At 41.3% G+C, this 15,625-nt stretch overlaps 1 protein-coding gene across 1 annotated transcript in view; it reads right to left on the bottom strand.

Annotated features, from left to right (window-relative positions):
- LOC136841735 (leucine-rich repeat-containing protein 28-like) overlaps positions 1 to 15,625 on the bottom strand; it is a 171,348-nt gene that overhangs the window by 27,500 nt on the left and 128,223 nt on the right. Inside the window, 1 exon segment of the mRNA XM_067108990.1 lies at positions 8,656 to 8,884. Within this exon segment, the coding sequence (XP_066965091.1) occupies positions 8,656 to 8,884 (229 nt within the window).

Genomic DNA, 15,625 nt, shown 5'->3' with positions numbered 1-15,625 from the left:
CTATTCCATGCTAGCACTAACCCCAGACTTGGCACATGCAAGAAGGGAAGGGAGTACTAGACTAGACAGGAGGGTCATGGCACGGGACCTTCTCCTCAGAAATAGATTTTTCTCTGTCAAAATCCCTTTTCTGAGTTCAGTCCTGTCAGCCGGTGAAATAGTGATAGAGAATCATGCCAAGACTGCTACTACTGGAAAAAACAAGGGGTAACCTTGAAGAAAAGGCAAAATTGTAACGAAAATAATTTAATTATGAATCTTCCCATGAAGCAAGAATACTTAAAAGTAAGGTAACTGAATTATAAGGCACACCAATAAACTTAACACTACAAAACACTGGAGGTCCCCGGTCTGATGGGGAGGAAACCTCAAAAATCTTAAAATTACTTAAAGTAGTGAAACATGAAATGTGCACAGAACAAGAAATACAACCTTAAAACTATATATGTAAACTTAGGCTTAAACATGTAAGAGACAAGAATAATGAAAATAACACGCAATTATCCGGGCACGGAGCCACTGTGTCTGTCCAGTAATTCTCAAGAAACGAAACAATTATGGCTAATCAGATTACAGTTTTCCATCATAAAATACAAATATATCAATATGAAGAGTTGTGGGCAGTGAGGCATAAAACTACCAGGAAAACAAGCAGAGAAGCAAATGAGGTATGGGCGGGGGAAAGGAAAGGATATAATTATTTAATGTGAGGAGATGACACTTCCCACTGCTACAGTAGAATATCGGGCTTCGAGTGATTTTAAATAGTGGCGCTTAAACACTAGGAGGTGATTTCCAACCCGTATATTTTGATAACTCTGAAAGTCCATACAGGAAAATAATTAGTAGAAGTAGCCACTGCTCGAATATCATGAACTTTAGGAACTGAGTCTGCTGGTTTGTTTAATGAAATACAGAATCTGCTTGTCTTATACCATTAAGGGAAAGAGTACCACCTTTCTCCTAATAAAAAAGAGTAGGACCCCACTTACTCTGTGGAGTTCTTGAGAGATAAGATTTAAGTGTATGGACTGGACATAAAGATTGATCTTGAGGAAGGGGCACCACCTCCAGGAGACCACCTGTCCTGTGTGGGTCTTCGCTTAGCCAAAAACGGGTCAGGGGAGAGGAGGACTTCTCCGGATGGGAGGAAGTTAACAAATTATCACCTCTAGTGAGAGCTGACAGCTCTGGAAATTCTAGCACCTGAAGCCAAACTACAATAAGGCTTTTCCTTAACAGATCTTATAAGAGCAATGTCGGGGTTATCCAACTCTGACGCTAACTTAAGGACGCCATTAAGAAACCAAGTAACCGAATGTGGACGTGATACTGGTCTCAGACGAAAGATGCTTTGGGATGGATGAAAAATAAGAATCTGTAAGGTCAATTTTAAAGTCAGAAGAAATACTTTCTTCAATGCCGATTTGACTGTGGTAATAGTGGCCGGAGCCAGGCCTTTCTCAAACAGTGACCCAAAGAAGGAAACCCAAATTACCGCCATAATTTTGGCTTCAGATGTTTCAGGAAGGAGGCTAACTTGGACTGCTGAGTCATATTGCCTAATAGTAGAATCTCTTTTATCTGATTCTAAAAACAAAGTGTTGACAGGGTCAATGTTTGCTCCTTTTTGAGCTGCGAACTTTATAAAGTCCATGCTAGGGGCATCTGAACTTATAGTTGACACAGTCTTAATTTGTACTGTTCAATAGAATGGCTTAGAATCCAAGACTCCAAGTAAAGCCCAGTTCCTGAAGGAGAGGGAACCAATTGTTTCTTCGGCCAATAGGGGCTACCAGAGCTGGTTGGCCTTTGAATGCCCTTAGTTTGTGTAAAACTGTGCAGCAAATTTATTGAGGAAATAGATAAATTCTCTCCCAACTGTTCCACCTACTGTCATTGCTGCCTGTGGCGAATCGCCGAGGGTCCAGGTTGGGGCTACGTGAACAGGAGCTTGAAGTTGCTCGTTGCTAACAGATCCACTTCTGGAGTCCCGAACCTCGCGCAATCCACTGGAAAGATTCCGCATCCAGGGACCACCCGCTCTAAACGGGTAGTCCTGGACAGGGAATCCGCCACCAATGCCCGACACCTGCTAGGTGGGTGGCTGACAGGTGCCAAACTGGTGCTTTGTTCGCCAGGGAGAAGATAGCTACCATTACTGGTTTACTCGACCTGATTTGGAGCCGCCCTGTTGGATGCAATGAACCACCACTGCACTGTCTAACACCAACCTGATATGAATCCGCATTGGGAGGGCGGATTTTCTTTCAGCTGCCAGAAAGACCGCCATGGCTTCCAGGTGTTTATATGGAACTGCTGAAACATTGTGGACCACGTTCCTTGTACTTTTGTTTTGGTGAATAGTCTCCAGCCGCTTTGTATAGCCGCCTGTGTGATAACCAGTGCCGAGGGGGAAACTGAAGTGGACTGTTTTGACAGGCCCTTGACTGTGGTCCGCTGTCGTAGCTCTGTCTTAAGATCCGAGGGATAGAGGAGACCTTGTCCCTGAGCTTGAGGTTTGTCGTTCGCCACACCCTGTTTATGTCCTTAATTTGGCTTTCAAGAGCAGGTCTGTTACTGAGGCAATTGGAGAGACCCGAGGACCCTTCTGGGACCGACGGGATGCTGACTGATTTTTGAGAAAACCTCTTGCAGGAGAGATGCTATCTCTTTCCTCTTGGAAGTGAGAGGGAGAGATAACGTGTGGGAGGACAGGTCCCACTGAAGACCCAGCCATTGAAACCGGTGACTCGAGTCAGGCGACTTCTCCTCGTTCAGCTGAAACCCAATGACTCTAGGAAATTGGTGACTATGGACGGGCTTCCTGACACCCGGAACAGTTGGAGCTCAGATTATCCAGTCGTCCAGGCACGCTACTAGGGAAATTCCTGGGACCGAGCGTTGTACCACCGCATCCGCCAGCTTGGTGAATATCCTGGGTGCAATGTTCAGACCGGCGGGCATGACCCTGAAGGAGTAGGCTTTGTTCTAGCTCGAAACCGAGGAACTGAGAGAAGTTCCACGCAACTGGGACGTGATAATAAGCTGCCTGAAAGATCGACAGAGGGTGACGGCTCCACGCTGAAGTAGAGTCCGACCTGAGTTACCGTAGCATAAACTTGTCGATTTATGTAGAGATTTAGACGCCGACAGATCCAGGATCACTCTTTTTGCTGATCGGAGTCTTTTTTTGGGAACAGTGAATAGCCTGCCTTGAAATTTTAGGTGCCTTGCTTTCTTTATTGCGCCGCTTGTTGAGCAATCTTTTTACATAGTCCTGTAGGATTGATGGGTGGCTGGTAAAATCTGCTTGGAGGGGGAGGATTCTTGATCCAGTTTCCACCCTGTGTCCCTTGGACACAATGCGGTGCCCAAGGGCCAAGGTCCATTGGTCCTCGAATCAATACAGGCACCGCTACCTGTCTTCTCAGTGGGAGGAGCGGGTTTGTTCCTCTACCACGCCCTCTCCCTTGGGGTGGTGTTAAACTTTCTCTGTAGGGCCTTGTCCCTTCCTCCCTTGCCATCTTATTGAGGCTCGTGAAAAATCCACGGCCTTCATATGGTTGTATGCTGGTGAGGATACATAGAGGGCGCCGCTGGTTGAACCAAAAACATACTGTTGGTTGGGACTTAGAGGTAGAGATGGCTGGGCCACTGCCGAGACCGGACGGCTTGAACCATCGCCTGATGAGGCCTTCGACGGGGAAGGGCACGTTTCTTAGAAGTCGAGACTTATAGCCTCGCTTTCCATGAAGTCCCTTTCAACTTGGGGATAGCAGACGGAGCTCTATCACCCAAAGAGGAAGACTTCACAAAACCTGAAAAAGATGATACAGATGAAGCAGGGGAGTTAAACAAAGAGGGGCCCGCCCCAACATCCTCACTTACCTCTCCACTTACCACCTGGTCCTGCTCCGTATTCATAGGTTCCAAATCGAGATTTAGTGCGGCAACATCCTCCGACCAAGGCATAATGTCCACTTCTGAGTGGCTGGTCGCATCACGGATCTGTTGATAATAGGTGGCAAGTTCTTCTGAACTGCCGCGCCACCCGTGCGCCGGGCAAAGCAGGTCCTCAACCTGGCGCCGAGGACGAGGGGCTTCTCGGGACGAACACTCCTGCCGAACCCAGCCACCCAGGCCCGGAGGGATTCCAAGGCAGACTTCTTGGAAGTTTCATCCGCCTGCAAGGAAACCTGTGGTTAGTCAGGAATGCAAAGACCGACGGAGAATATAAACAACGTAACGTATGAGGAGCATGGACCGGAGGAAAGAAGACTTTCACTTACCGACTGCCTTGATGTTGAGGAGAGGTTTGGCAAAACCTCACAGCCATCGGGTGCCAAACAACCAGGGTCGCCCAGCCGACCGCACAACCCGCTGCGGTCCGCACACCACGCGTTCGTAGGGTTGCTGAAGGAGGCGGTACACTCGCTCACAACGAACAGTCTGTAAAGATAACAGTACATGAACCTCACACTCTAAGCAAAATAAAGCCGGCAAGGCCGGGAACTCAACTACAACCGGAATACTCCGGTGTAGGAGAACTACCAAATTAAACTGGGCCAATAAGCTTTAAATGCATCGAAGGAAGTTTATGATTCATACTCGGAGGACTGGGAATGAAGGAACGAGAAACCAGGAACCACCCATAAGGGCTGCCAGGTACCAACGGCGGAGCCCCAGGTGTGGGACCGAATCACGATATGGTAGAACAAAAATAATAATAATAATAATAACAAACAAAATTAACGATGATGGTAACTCCTCCGAGACCGGAGGAGTCTGTATGCGAAGCGTGACATAGAATCACCACACCTATTCCTCGCCAGAGAAGCGAATGGGTAAAGGATCAATGTTCATAACATACGGGCGGGCCAAACCTAAACCCAAACTCGTAGCTCAATGGGGGGAGACGAGGTGAGACAGATCCGAACACGCTGGCAATCGAACTTCACTGCACTACCACAGCGAAGCTGGGGACGCCATGGGAGGAGCTAATCCTCTACCAATAGGAGAAGTCCCCACTCGAGAAAACGCCATCTAGCGGCCACTCCGCACGAAAGTCGCAAGGCTGAGGGGGTAGTGGGGAGGAGTAGGCTAATGAAGGGAGAGGAGACAAGGAGAACATGACACCCGCCAACTGCAACCTTCCTTCCCAATGAATTTGGAAGGGAAGCCTACCCAGGGAGCTACAACAGCCCAAAGCCTAACATCTCTCTATGAAGTTTCAATAAAACCAAACCTAGCATAGGTTAGGAGGGAGAGAGGGGTGAAAAAGGAGAGGAGTAACTAACAGGGAGAGAAATTTTGTGCCGAGCCAACAGGAACGAGTAGGGGATAAGAAGGTTGCTGATTTCAGCCAAGAGGAACACGTCCAAAGAACTCGATTCCTCCTAAATTGGGGAAGAGGACTATGGGCTCACTCTGACCCTAAACGACCCTGAGGAACAGCAACAAACTCCCTCAACCTGATCTCCGCACTCCAAGGCAAGGGATGGAGCCCACACTACAACCATCATACAAAACAATAGAAAAAAATACGATCACAGAAGTGTAACCTACCTCGAGAGTAATTCAAAATATTTTATAAGGTTCATCAGAGGCAAACTACACAACCAAAAACAAAAAACAAATAAAACTAAAAACATTAAACTTAAAATAAGAGCACCATCTTCAAGAATAACATAATAGCCTATGAGACTAAATGAAAAGGAACCCGACCTGGTGGGGGAACCACCAGGAAGGAATTCAAGGGCAAAAATCTAAAAATATATATATAGCGACTGGGAGAAAACTCCGACCGAAAGAACAGAAGGAGAGTCAGCCTCGCACATGGCTGGGATAGGGGACGCCGTGGAGGCCATAAGAAGGTCCCAATATTTATGAAAATACGAGACCAAAACAGCCATAATAGATCAAAAACCCCACAAGAAGATGGTACTTAACTTAGAGATGGAAAAGGTGCTCGAAGTCATCGTAGATGAAGAAAAAATAAACCAAAATAGGGACGAGCACACAAAAGAAACGAACGTATCAATGTCCCCCCCGTGCTAGAAAATGGAATGAAGTAGGTGGCGCTGGTGTCGCTGCCCTGAAGCGGGTGTGTTGAGTGTAAGAGCTGTAACGCTCACCACTCTTTAATGGGGTTTTGATATGAGAGATCTTTCGAGTATATTTCCCCGTGGTAGTGGTATTTCACTCAATTCATTATACCGAATGCCTTCTGTGGGACGCATCGACTGGGGGTAGTAACCCAGCTTCTTCCTGAAAGCTTCCTTTTTCTGGTATCTAGCATTGTTGCTCTAGAAATTCGCTGTGCTGTAATGGAATTTCACCGCTGACACGGACTGAACTGTAAATCAGTATTTAGTTGCAAACACAATTTGAAAATACTATGAAAAAATTCCTCACACAATAATTTTTTCTGATTCTTTTTTGTATTCACTTGTTTCCATGCTACCTATCTCTTATTGTAGAGTTATTAGTATCGTCTATCTAGTAAGAAATTGATTTGATTTTTCTAGAATTGGCTGTCTGTCAAGCAATCAGACAAGAACTGTTACTGCATTTGTATTTGTCTTCATTTAAAATCCAAATCTATTCTTTGCTTATATTTTGTATAAGTATGTACATCTCTATTGTATGTTAAATTAAGAGTAAAAAGAACCACATCTAATTTGAGAATGACACTTTACATTATTTTGCCTGAGTTTTTTACTATGATTCTAGTATGAAGTTCTAGAGTACTGTTTTAGTTATAATAATTAATTTTTATATATGAAATAACTCAAAGCGAATTTATTGCACCACGTATAGTAATAGTTGAAAGTGGTGTTAGATCTTGTTTGTACCTCTCACCAGAGAAGCCATTAATCGAGGTCAAGAGATCGGGAGGAGAAAAGAAGGGTAGTTGTTCTACTCTGACCACCCCTCTACAGGCATGTATACGTATGGGCATGATGTAGTCCAAATTGTATTGTCACAAACACCAATTATTTCACTACATTTAACCAATATGTTAAAATTGCACAATATTATATTTTGAATTTGTTTGATAACGTACTTGAGAATTATCTTAAAGTTTTTTTTTATTAATGTAAACTTTGTAAGCCTGTTCTGTATTTGTGGTAATTGTATAACTTGTCTCTTTTTCTCCAATGAAACCCGAATGTAGGACAGAACGGACAGCTTCTTGGCTTAACTTTTGAGTGAACCTGATATCTAGTGTTGTGTAGTGCTGTGTGTACGCATGGACGTAGAAAGGGTGATAGCCCTTATCCTTTGAACTTTGTTGTAACTTGGTTTATTTAAGTGCCGTTGAGTTATAATCCCCTTTAAGTAATTCATTTCATTTGTCTCTTATGTAATAATTTTAACTTTAAATTCAACAAATGCATTTCATTATCCTGCCATTTTACTTCATTTTCCTGTGTTTCCGTTTTTAGGAATGATGATCTGGTAAACTTGTATTGTGTTCATACTTTAAGGTTACGCAAGTAACTTATAGAAATGAGGTAACATAGCAGTCCTCTAAGGTCTGAAAATCAACCCGTGAGTACTCACAAGATATTTAGAGAGAGAGAGGCACGTACCTCTCGTCATATCTCACAGCAACTTATGATCTAAGTTCATGTCTATAGGGACTGCTCAGTAAGTAAAAGTACTTAATTGTGGTACTAATCATTAATGATACTAGTGTGTTATCCTCGTTAGCAATGAATTGGGTTGAGAGATATCCCCTGTAGTTTAGAAACTGCAAAGGGAGTGTGGTGTTATTGTTACGTAAGGCTTTTAGTGGTTTTTTGACCTAATAAACAACATTATGCATGCAGTCCACTTTGTCCATACAATCACTTTTTTTGCCACAAATACAGTAATTAGTGAATACTGTAAACAGTGTTGCTCTACAAAAAAAAAAGCAGTGACAATTTTAATTGTTTTTACCAATATATAAAGAAAATGGGACAACTTCAATACCATGAGAGAAAACGGCTATGCTTATGTATACAGGTAGCTTGATTAGTTGTCAAACATTCTGTAAGACAGATTTATTTAATTTGTATTAAACATTTCATAGATATTTTGCTGTTTACATTAATATTTTAAAAATCAGTAAACCACTGTTATAAGCATTTTAGGGTGTATATACATAAGAGTAACAGCTGTAAAAGGGGACTAATCGAAGATGCTTTGGGATGATGGTTTTGTTTGAATTGATATTAAATTGTTTTAGTATGATAATTTAAGGTATATTTTTGTTTGGACTACTAAATTAGTCAATGAACTTTTAAAGTAGACAGTTATAAGTGCTTTAGTTTAAGGAGTGCAGGGTATTTGGCAGTTATAACCAATTATAAGTGCTTTTAGAGGGGATTTCGCATTTCCACGAATTTTGCATTTCCACAGTGGGTTCTGGAACCTATCCCCACGAAAAAGTGGGGGAGCACTGTACTGTAATGTGTAAAGAAATTGTGTCTAAATTAAATTCCTGATTACTCTTCATTGGAAAGAGGCTAAGCTGCAGAACCTGTTACGTATATATCATATCCTTATTGCAGAAATATAAACTAGTTTAATAAAAAAATTATTTTTAACACTACAGTTTATTCAACGAAAGGGAATTCCTTTAATGTAATGACTCATACTTACGTTGGTTTGCTGTTAAAAGTCAAGGCTGGTAAGTGAGTTAATGAATTACAGCAACATGAAATTCTGGTGAGGAGTGGAAGAGAAGCCAAGGAACGAGGTAATTCTTTGATGTGATTGTGGTCAATGTATAATCCTTGCAAGCCCGTCAGTCCACCAATAGCCTCAGGAAGATGTAACAAGTTGTTTCTACTGAGCATTAGCACTGACAGTGTCTTTAAATTACAAAGTTCTGTAAAAGAGGGAATGGTATGTAACTAAACAATCACAACTGTCATAAAAAGACAGTGCTTCTGCCTGCACTCTGCACAAGCTTCACATTTCTCCATCAACATTTATCATTTCTCTTTTACTATCTGACATTGCTTAACATAATAAATGTTTGAAAGTTCGTTTGACATCATCTGATGACACCAATTTTTTAAAGTAATTTGTATTTTTCCTAACATACAAACCTGAAGTCCTATACATCGGATTTAGCTTTGAGAGCAAGCTAGAAACAGCCGTTTTAACATACTGGCAAGGTAGTTAACTACCAATAGGTAGAGGAAAACCCCAACCACCTGTCAGTCTGCACTTCACTTTGCCTTTCAGCCTGGGTGACAGATGAGAAGGGTGGCTGAGGTGGGTCATTCACGTAAAGAGCTTAGGGCTGTAGTTAGGAAAAATACAAATTACTTTAAAACTTTGCTATTTGTTCCTACACAAATACAAACCTTTGTTCTTTACACAGAGATTACCCATTGGTGGGAGAAAATCTTGATATTCTCTGAACTGACTGGTAGGTTCGCTCAACCTAGGAATATCATCTTCCTGGTCTGCTACAAGAAAGGTAGAATGACCCCTGCACCTCTATCATGCTGCCCATATAAGGATGTTGCATCAGGATTTAAGAACCTCAAGAAAACAAAATATCAGAGACAATAAAACAAGCATACATCAGTCAATGGACTGTTATACTATATATCCTCCTCTCACCCTTGCCAAGGGAGGAGGGGAACTCTCATCCCTTCTACCTTTTCCTTCTTCCTTGTACACTATATGGATTGGCACCTGACTCCATCTATAGGAAAGGAAAAAGAGAGAGAAACCAGTCGCTCCCATCCACTCTCTTGCCAACTGGATACCTCAGACGAGGTGCTACCTGTCCCAAAAGGGAGCTAAGCTAGCTACCCAACCCGCTAAATAGCCACCACCTACTCAAGCAAAGCGTGTCCAAGGCTAGTGGGCAACATTCTACAGGCAAAACATCATGCAGGTGATTAGACACAATTGCTTCTCTGCACATAATACCTGATGAGCCAACAAATTCATACTGAGTGCTAAGGATAGGGCAATGCCCCTACCATCAGGGGCTCTTGTCCAGCCTGCATACTTGCCCTTCACACTGAGTGCGTCAATGCCCGTAGATCTACCCGTGAAGCCAGAAGACATAGTGTTCTCAGACACTCTTGGCACTGACAGTATTAGACAAGTCATCAACACAAGCCTGAGGTGTTGCGTCCCTCTAAGGCCCCGTCCACAGGGTCGAGCTTTGCTCTGCGAACTTTGCTCGGTGTGACGTCAGAAACGGAGAAACGGCCCGCAGACTTCATATAGAGCTTTCCTAATGTTTATCAAAGTATCGAGGCTTTGCCTGCAGCAGGGCTGTTAACCCTTAAACGCCTATTGGACGTATCATACGTCGACTAAAATTGTCTGTTGGGTGCCGAAGTGGGCGCGACCGTCGTCGACTACAAAAAAATTTCAACCTTCGGTCAACTTTGACTCAACCGAAATGGTCGAAAAAACGCAATTGTAAGCTAAAACTCTTACATTCTCAGTAATATTCAATCATATACCTTCATTTTGCAACAAATTGGAAGTCTAAAAAGCACAATAAAGTTTTATGAAAATTTCGATTTATGGTGAATTTTTAATAAAAACGATAACTGCAAAATTTAAACCTTACTTTGACTAAATGGTAAAACGCAATTTTAAGCTAAAACTCTTACGATCTAGTAATATTCAATCAACATTTTCAGCTGACAAAATTTCATAAATTGAAAAAAACTTTTTTTTACGTCAGAAATTCTTTGTCGTAATAATTTGCACTGTTTTATATTAGTCGTTACATAAAGTTTTATATATGTAAATGTGTGCAATTTCATGTAGAATACAACAGAAAATAACTCATGGTTGTAGCTTTTATCAGTTTTGAAATATTTTCATATAAATCACGATAACTGCCAAAATTTCAACCTTCGGTCAACTTTAACTCGACGAAATGGTAAAAAACGCAATTAAAAGCTAAAACTCTTACATTCTAGTAATATTCAATCGTTTATCTTCATTTTGCAATAAATTGGAAGTCTCTAGCACAATATTTTGATTTATGGTGAATTTCTGAAAAAAAAATTTTTTCCCACGTCTCTTGTGTGATAACTCAGCCGAACATCTCAGAAATTCTTTTCGTCATGTTTGCCGTAGTGTTTGCATCATTTTACATTAGTCGTTACATAAACTTTTATATATGAAAATGTGTGCAATTTCATGTAGAATACAACAGAAAATAGCTCATGGTTGTAGCTTTTATCAGTTTTGAAATATTTTCACATAAATCACGATAACTGCCAAAATTTCAACCTTTGGTCAACTTTAACTCGACTGAAATGGTAAAAAAATGCAATTGTAAGCTAAAACTCTTACATTCTAGTAATATTCAATCGTTTATCTTCATTTTGCAATAAATTGGAAGTCTCTAGCACAATATTTTGATTTATGGTGAATTTTTAAAAACATTTTTACGTAAGTCTGCGCTGTAACTCGGCCGAACATCTCAGAAATTCTTTAAATCTCGTTGTCGTAATATTTGCACCACTTTATATTAGTCGTTACATAAAGTTTTATATATGAAAATGTGCGCAATTTCATGTATAATACAACAAAAATAACTCATGGTTTTAGCTTTTATCGGTTTTGAAATATTTCCATATAAATCACGATAAATAGAAAAAATTCGACCTTCGGTCAACTTTAACTCGACTGAAATGGTCGAAAACTGCAATTGTAAGCTAAAACACTTACAGTCTAGTAATATTCAATCAATTAGCTTCATTTTTCAACAAACGGGAAGTCTCTAGCACAATATTTCGATTTATGGTGAATTTTGAAAAAAACATTTTTACGTCCATGATTCAATTCATGCATCATTTTGTGATAATATTTTCTCTGTTTTGCTTTGATCGTTTTAAAATTTGTTATATACCAAAATCATTGCAATTTAGTGTACAATACAACTAAAAAAAATTAACTCATTAGCTTTAACCATTTTGCTTCCAGCGCGATTTGTATACAATTATATACGAGTTTTTTTTTTCGCTGTCATATATTCCAATATTTATATATGATAATGATATTTTTTTCATTTCTGATGGTTGCATACTAACCTTCAGGCAATGACAAAAAAATGAGCCAAAATGAACTCTTAATCTTAAAAACTAAGCGTGCTGTGATTTTTGAAAAAAACTTTTTTCGCGCTAACTCACCGAACGCCGCCGGCATACGGGAGACATTTTTGTAAATAGGGCTTCGGCGTTAAAGGGTTAACTGACGGAAATATTTGTGGTAAACGGATAAAGATGTCACCTACGGAAAAGTTTCCGTAAAGCGCAATTTCGTGTAAAACCTTGACAAATATATAAATAAAGGAAAATAAACAAGAGTTTCTCGTTATTTTACCCTTCATAATGAATACGTCAGGTAAGTATGACTTATGGGAACTTTGAAAACCAAATATATTAACATCCCTTATTGTAATGCTACGGATATCTGTCAGTCTAGTCCATTATGGAGACAGCTGCTTACTGACATTTGACCAATCAGGTGACAAGAAGATTCCTTAAGTTTCTTTGCAACTTATCAGTCAAATTTCATACTATTTTTGTTATAAGTAATAAGTATACTCATAATTGCATTGTCTAAAAACCATGCATAAGTTCATCAGCAAATAACTGCTAACTTTAGTTGTTTTGTTTGTTAGGGTCCATTCCCATATAGTTGATGAAATCTGATTCATAGCCATGTCTCAGTTCCTGCAGTATCGTCATTTGATTCCTCCTATGTCAGCTCTTCTTTGTAGCCACTCTTTACACCACGTCCTTTTCTGCCTTGTCGCCTTTATTTTTGCACACATTGCTACAACAACACACAGCGTGATTTTCTTCTTGCGTGTCTTACGGTCCATATTGTACACAACTCGGTCCGAGTCAGCCACTGCCAGGCTCTCACTATCCAACAGACATCGTTCGGACAGCAGCATAAATGCGTACGACAGGCTTAGCCTGCAAAGAGGCAAAGTTTCCGAGCAGAGCTCGACCATGTGGACGGGGCCTAAGATAGTACCACAGCACCCAAAAAGAATGCAGGAGTATATTGCATGGATCACTACTAAAGTCCTTTATGGAGGAGAATGAGAGGGATTCAGACTAATGTGACCAGCAGTTCCAAATCTCTTTACAAAAATCAGGACAATTTCAAACATCAGAATTCTCCCAAATGCCAAACATCACAAGAGCCAATGTAACTCACCTGTCCCTATGCCGATGTCAGGGCTAACAAAAAGTCTCCAGAATCAGATATGTTTGATGACTTTCATACAGACTTGTACAAATGAGGCAAATTCCTAAGGATGAAAATTCTGCCCTTCTAGGGATCTACTGTAAGTTCCCCAGAAGAGAAGATTGTTTAAAGCTTCTCAGGAGTATAAAAAAAAAAAGATCTCCCTCAGAGGCAAGATCTACTCAGTCTCAAACCCTGGCCTAAGGTTGATCTATGCAATCAACTGCCAGGACTGAAAGAAGCTTCTCACAATGAAGGTAAGCCAGAAAACACTGCTAACTGCTGAAGAGCAGCTCTGACCCAAGATGTACCCTATCTCCAACACTAACCATTGGAGATGGTCCAACCGGGATAGACAGCCACTTAGGAAATGAAAGTGCATAAGGCAGTCCCTGGTCAAGGGGGGTAAAGTGCCTGAGCTCTCGCCACTAGGTGCTACCTCTCTCATCAGAGTGGCTGAAACTGGGGGTTGTGCCAAATATGAAAATCTCTCAGCAGCTTGGATAGCAGAGCTAGTAGGTCCGGATACAAAACAGCTAGCAGGTCTGAATACCACTCAGCATAGACACAGCATTTACCTGAGAACACAGAAATCAACATCCCATTCATTACCTGCTCATAAGTGGAATGGTCAAAAAGATGTAAACCTTGAGGTTATCCTACAAGTACTGAAAAAATGTCCTCCATGCTACTACCAATCCCAGAGCTTCCTGCTGTGCCAAGAGGAAAACAGGTTTAAACTCAATATATGGAAACATCAAACAACTTCTCTACCACACAGGTGTTTAAGAGCCACTCCGTCCCCCTTACCTGTCTCCAAAGGTTTAGCTAGTGTGCCAGTATACTCAGAGAGCCCGAAATGCACATGGCCATCAGCTCCACTATAAGCAATTCCCAGATGTGCACCTCACCCCTCACTGGATTCATCTGAATATAAAAGCATCTCTGAGGGAGAGTTCCTTGAGGCACTCTCACTATGAGGTTCCTATTGCTCAGCCAGGCTCACTCTTACAAAAATCTGAACTTCCACCCAATAATGTTTGGGCCTAAGAGTTAGCAATATACTAGTTGTATTGGTATCTCATTGGTGGGACTATTCCTTGGGACTAGCCTTTGAATTCTAGGGGTTGGTTGGTTCTGGGAGTATGACTCTTGGCATTCTGTCTGGTTTACCTATCAAGATGATTTGAGTGGGGACGACTGTATTTACACAGCTCTCAGTCCCATCAAATGGGTTTGGCTTACACTTGAGCCACACTAATCATGTTTGTGCCATACCCTCGGGGATAAGGTAGGGAATGGACATTTTAAGAGTTAGCTCTCACTAGTGTCATTGGTAGAGAAATGGACTGCGTGAGAGGCTAATGGCTTCTCTTTTCTATTTTCAGACAGTTCAAATGGATGTAATTGTAAAGCCACTAACCCCTGGACCTCATACCCCTCGACACAGTTGATGATCTATGCACCCTCCTCTGACAATGCTCTAACAAAGCATGTTGAGGACCCATGCAAGGTAAAGGGTATCCCTGTTAATGAAGGATCTGGCATAGTAAAACTGGAGCCTGTTCTCCTAAGGTGACTGAATCTGTTTACCAGTATCCTCAGTAAAGCCACTGGAACACCAGGGTGGTAGTAAGAGTCGAGTTAAGGTGGATATAGATTTTAGGCCAAAGGCCAAGCACTGGGGGCTATGAGGTCATTCAGCGCTGAAATGGAAACTGAAAGTGAAAGGTGTAACAGGAGAAAACCTTGCCGTTGCACTATGAATCAATTGTTAGGAGAGGGTGGAAAGTAAGATGAAGAAAGAGAATATGAAAGGAGGTACAGCAAAAGGAACGACAGGGGTTGCAGCTATGGGCCAAAGACACACTGCAAAGAACCTTAAGTAATGCATATGGTGCACTGACAGCACAGTGGGGACTTCCTCAAAATACCCAAAGGATGACTGATCATGTTCAGAGAAAATCCTCCAAATATTGATGTCCTTGGACTGGCTTCAAGATATGATACCTCTACTTCAGAATCTGCTGAAAGTTCAAATCAACTGGTGGCAAACTAGAACCATTTATTTGCCCATTGGCAGGCATTCCTGTCCTGGCAGGTGCAGATAACCTTTGGTTGCCGTCTCTGAACATAAAAATCCAGAGAGAATATTTTGTGCTCATTAGTAAAGAGGACTCCTTCCAACTTGAAGGTATATTATCTAAAAAAACTCCAATAATAATAACAGGTAAAAACTTGGTGCCAAGAACCCCAAGCCAGCAAAATGGCTAATAGTAACAATTAAAGAGAAGCAAGGTAACAATATTATTCAGGAGGCATTTGAAATATCAGATAGGAGACAAAAGTAATATAGAATTATATGCTTTGGACA

The sequence above is a fragment of the Macrobrachium rosenbergii genome, chromosome 9 (assembly GCF_040412425.1).
Source record: "Macrobrachium rosenbergii isolate ZJJX-2024 chromosome 9, ASM4041242v1, whole genome shotgun sequence".
Lineage (NCBI taxonomy): Eukaryota > Metazoa > Arthropoda > Malacostraca > Decapoda > Palaemonidae > Macrobrachium > Macrobrachium rosenbergii.
Note: the sequence above shows the minus strand (reverse complement) of the source record. Positions and strands in the feature narration are given on the sequence as shown.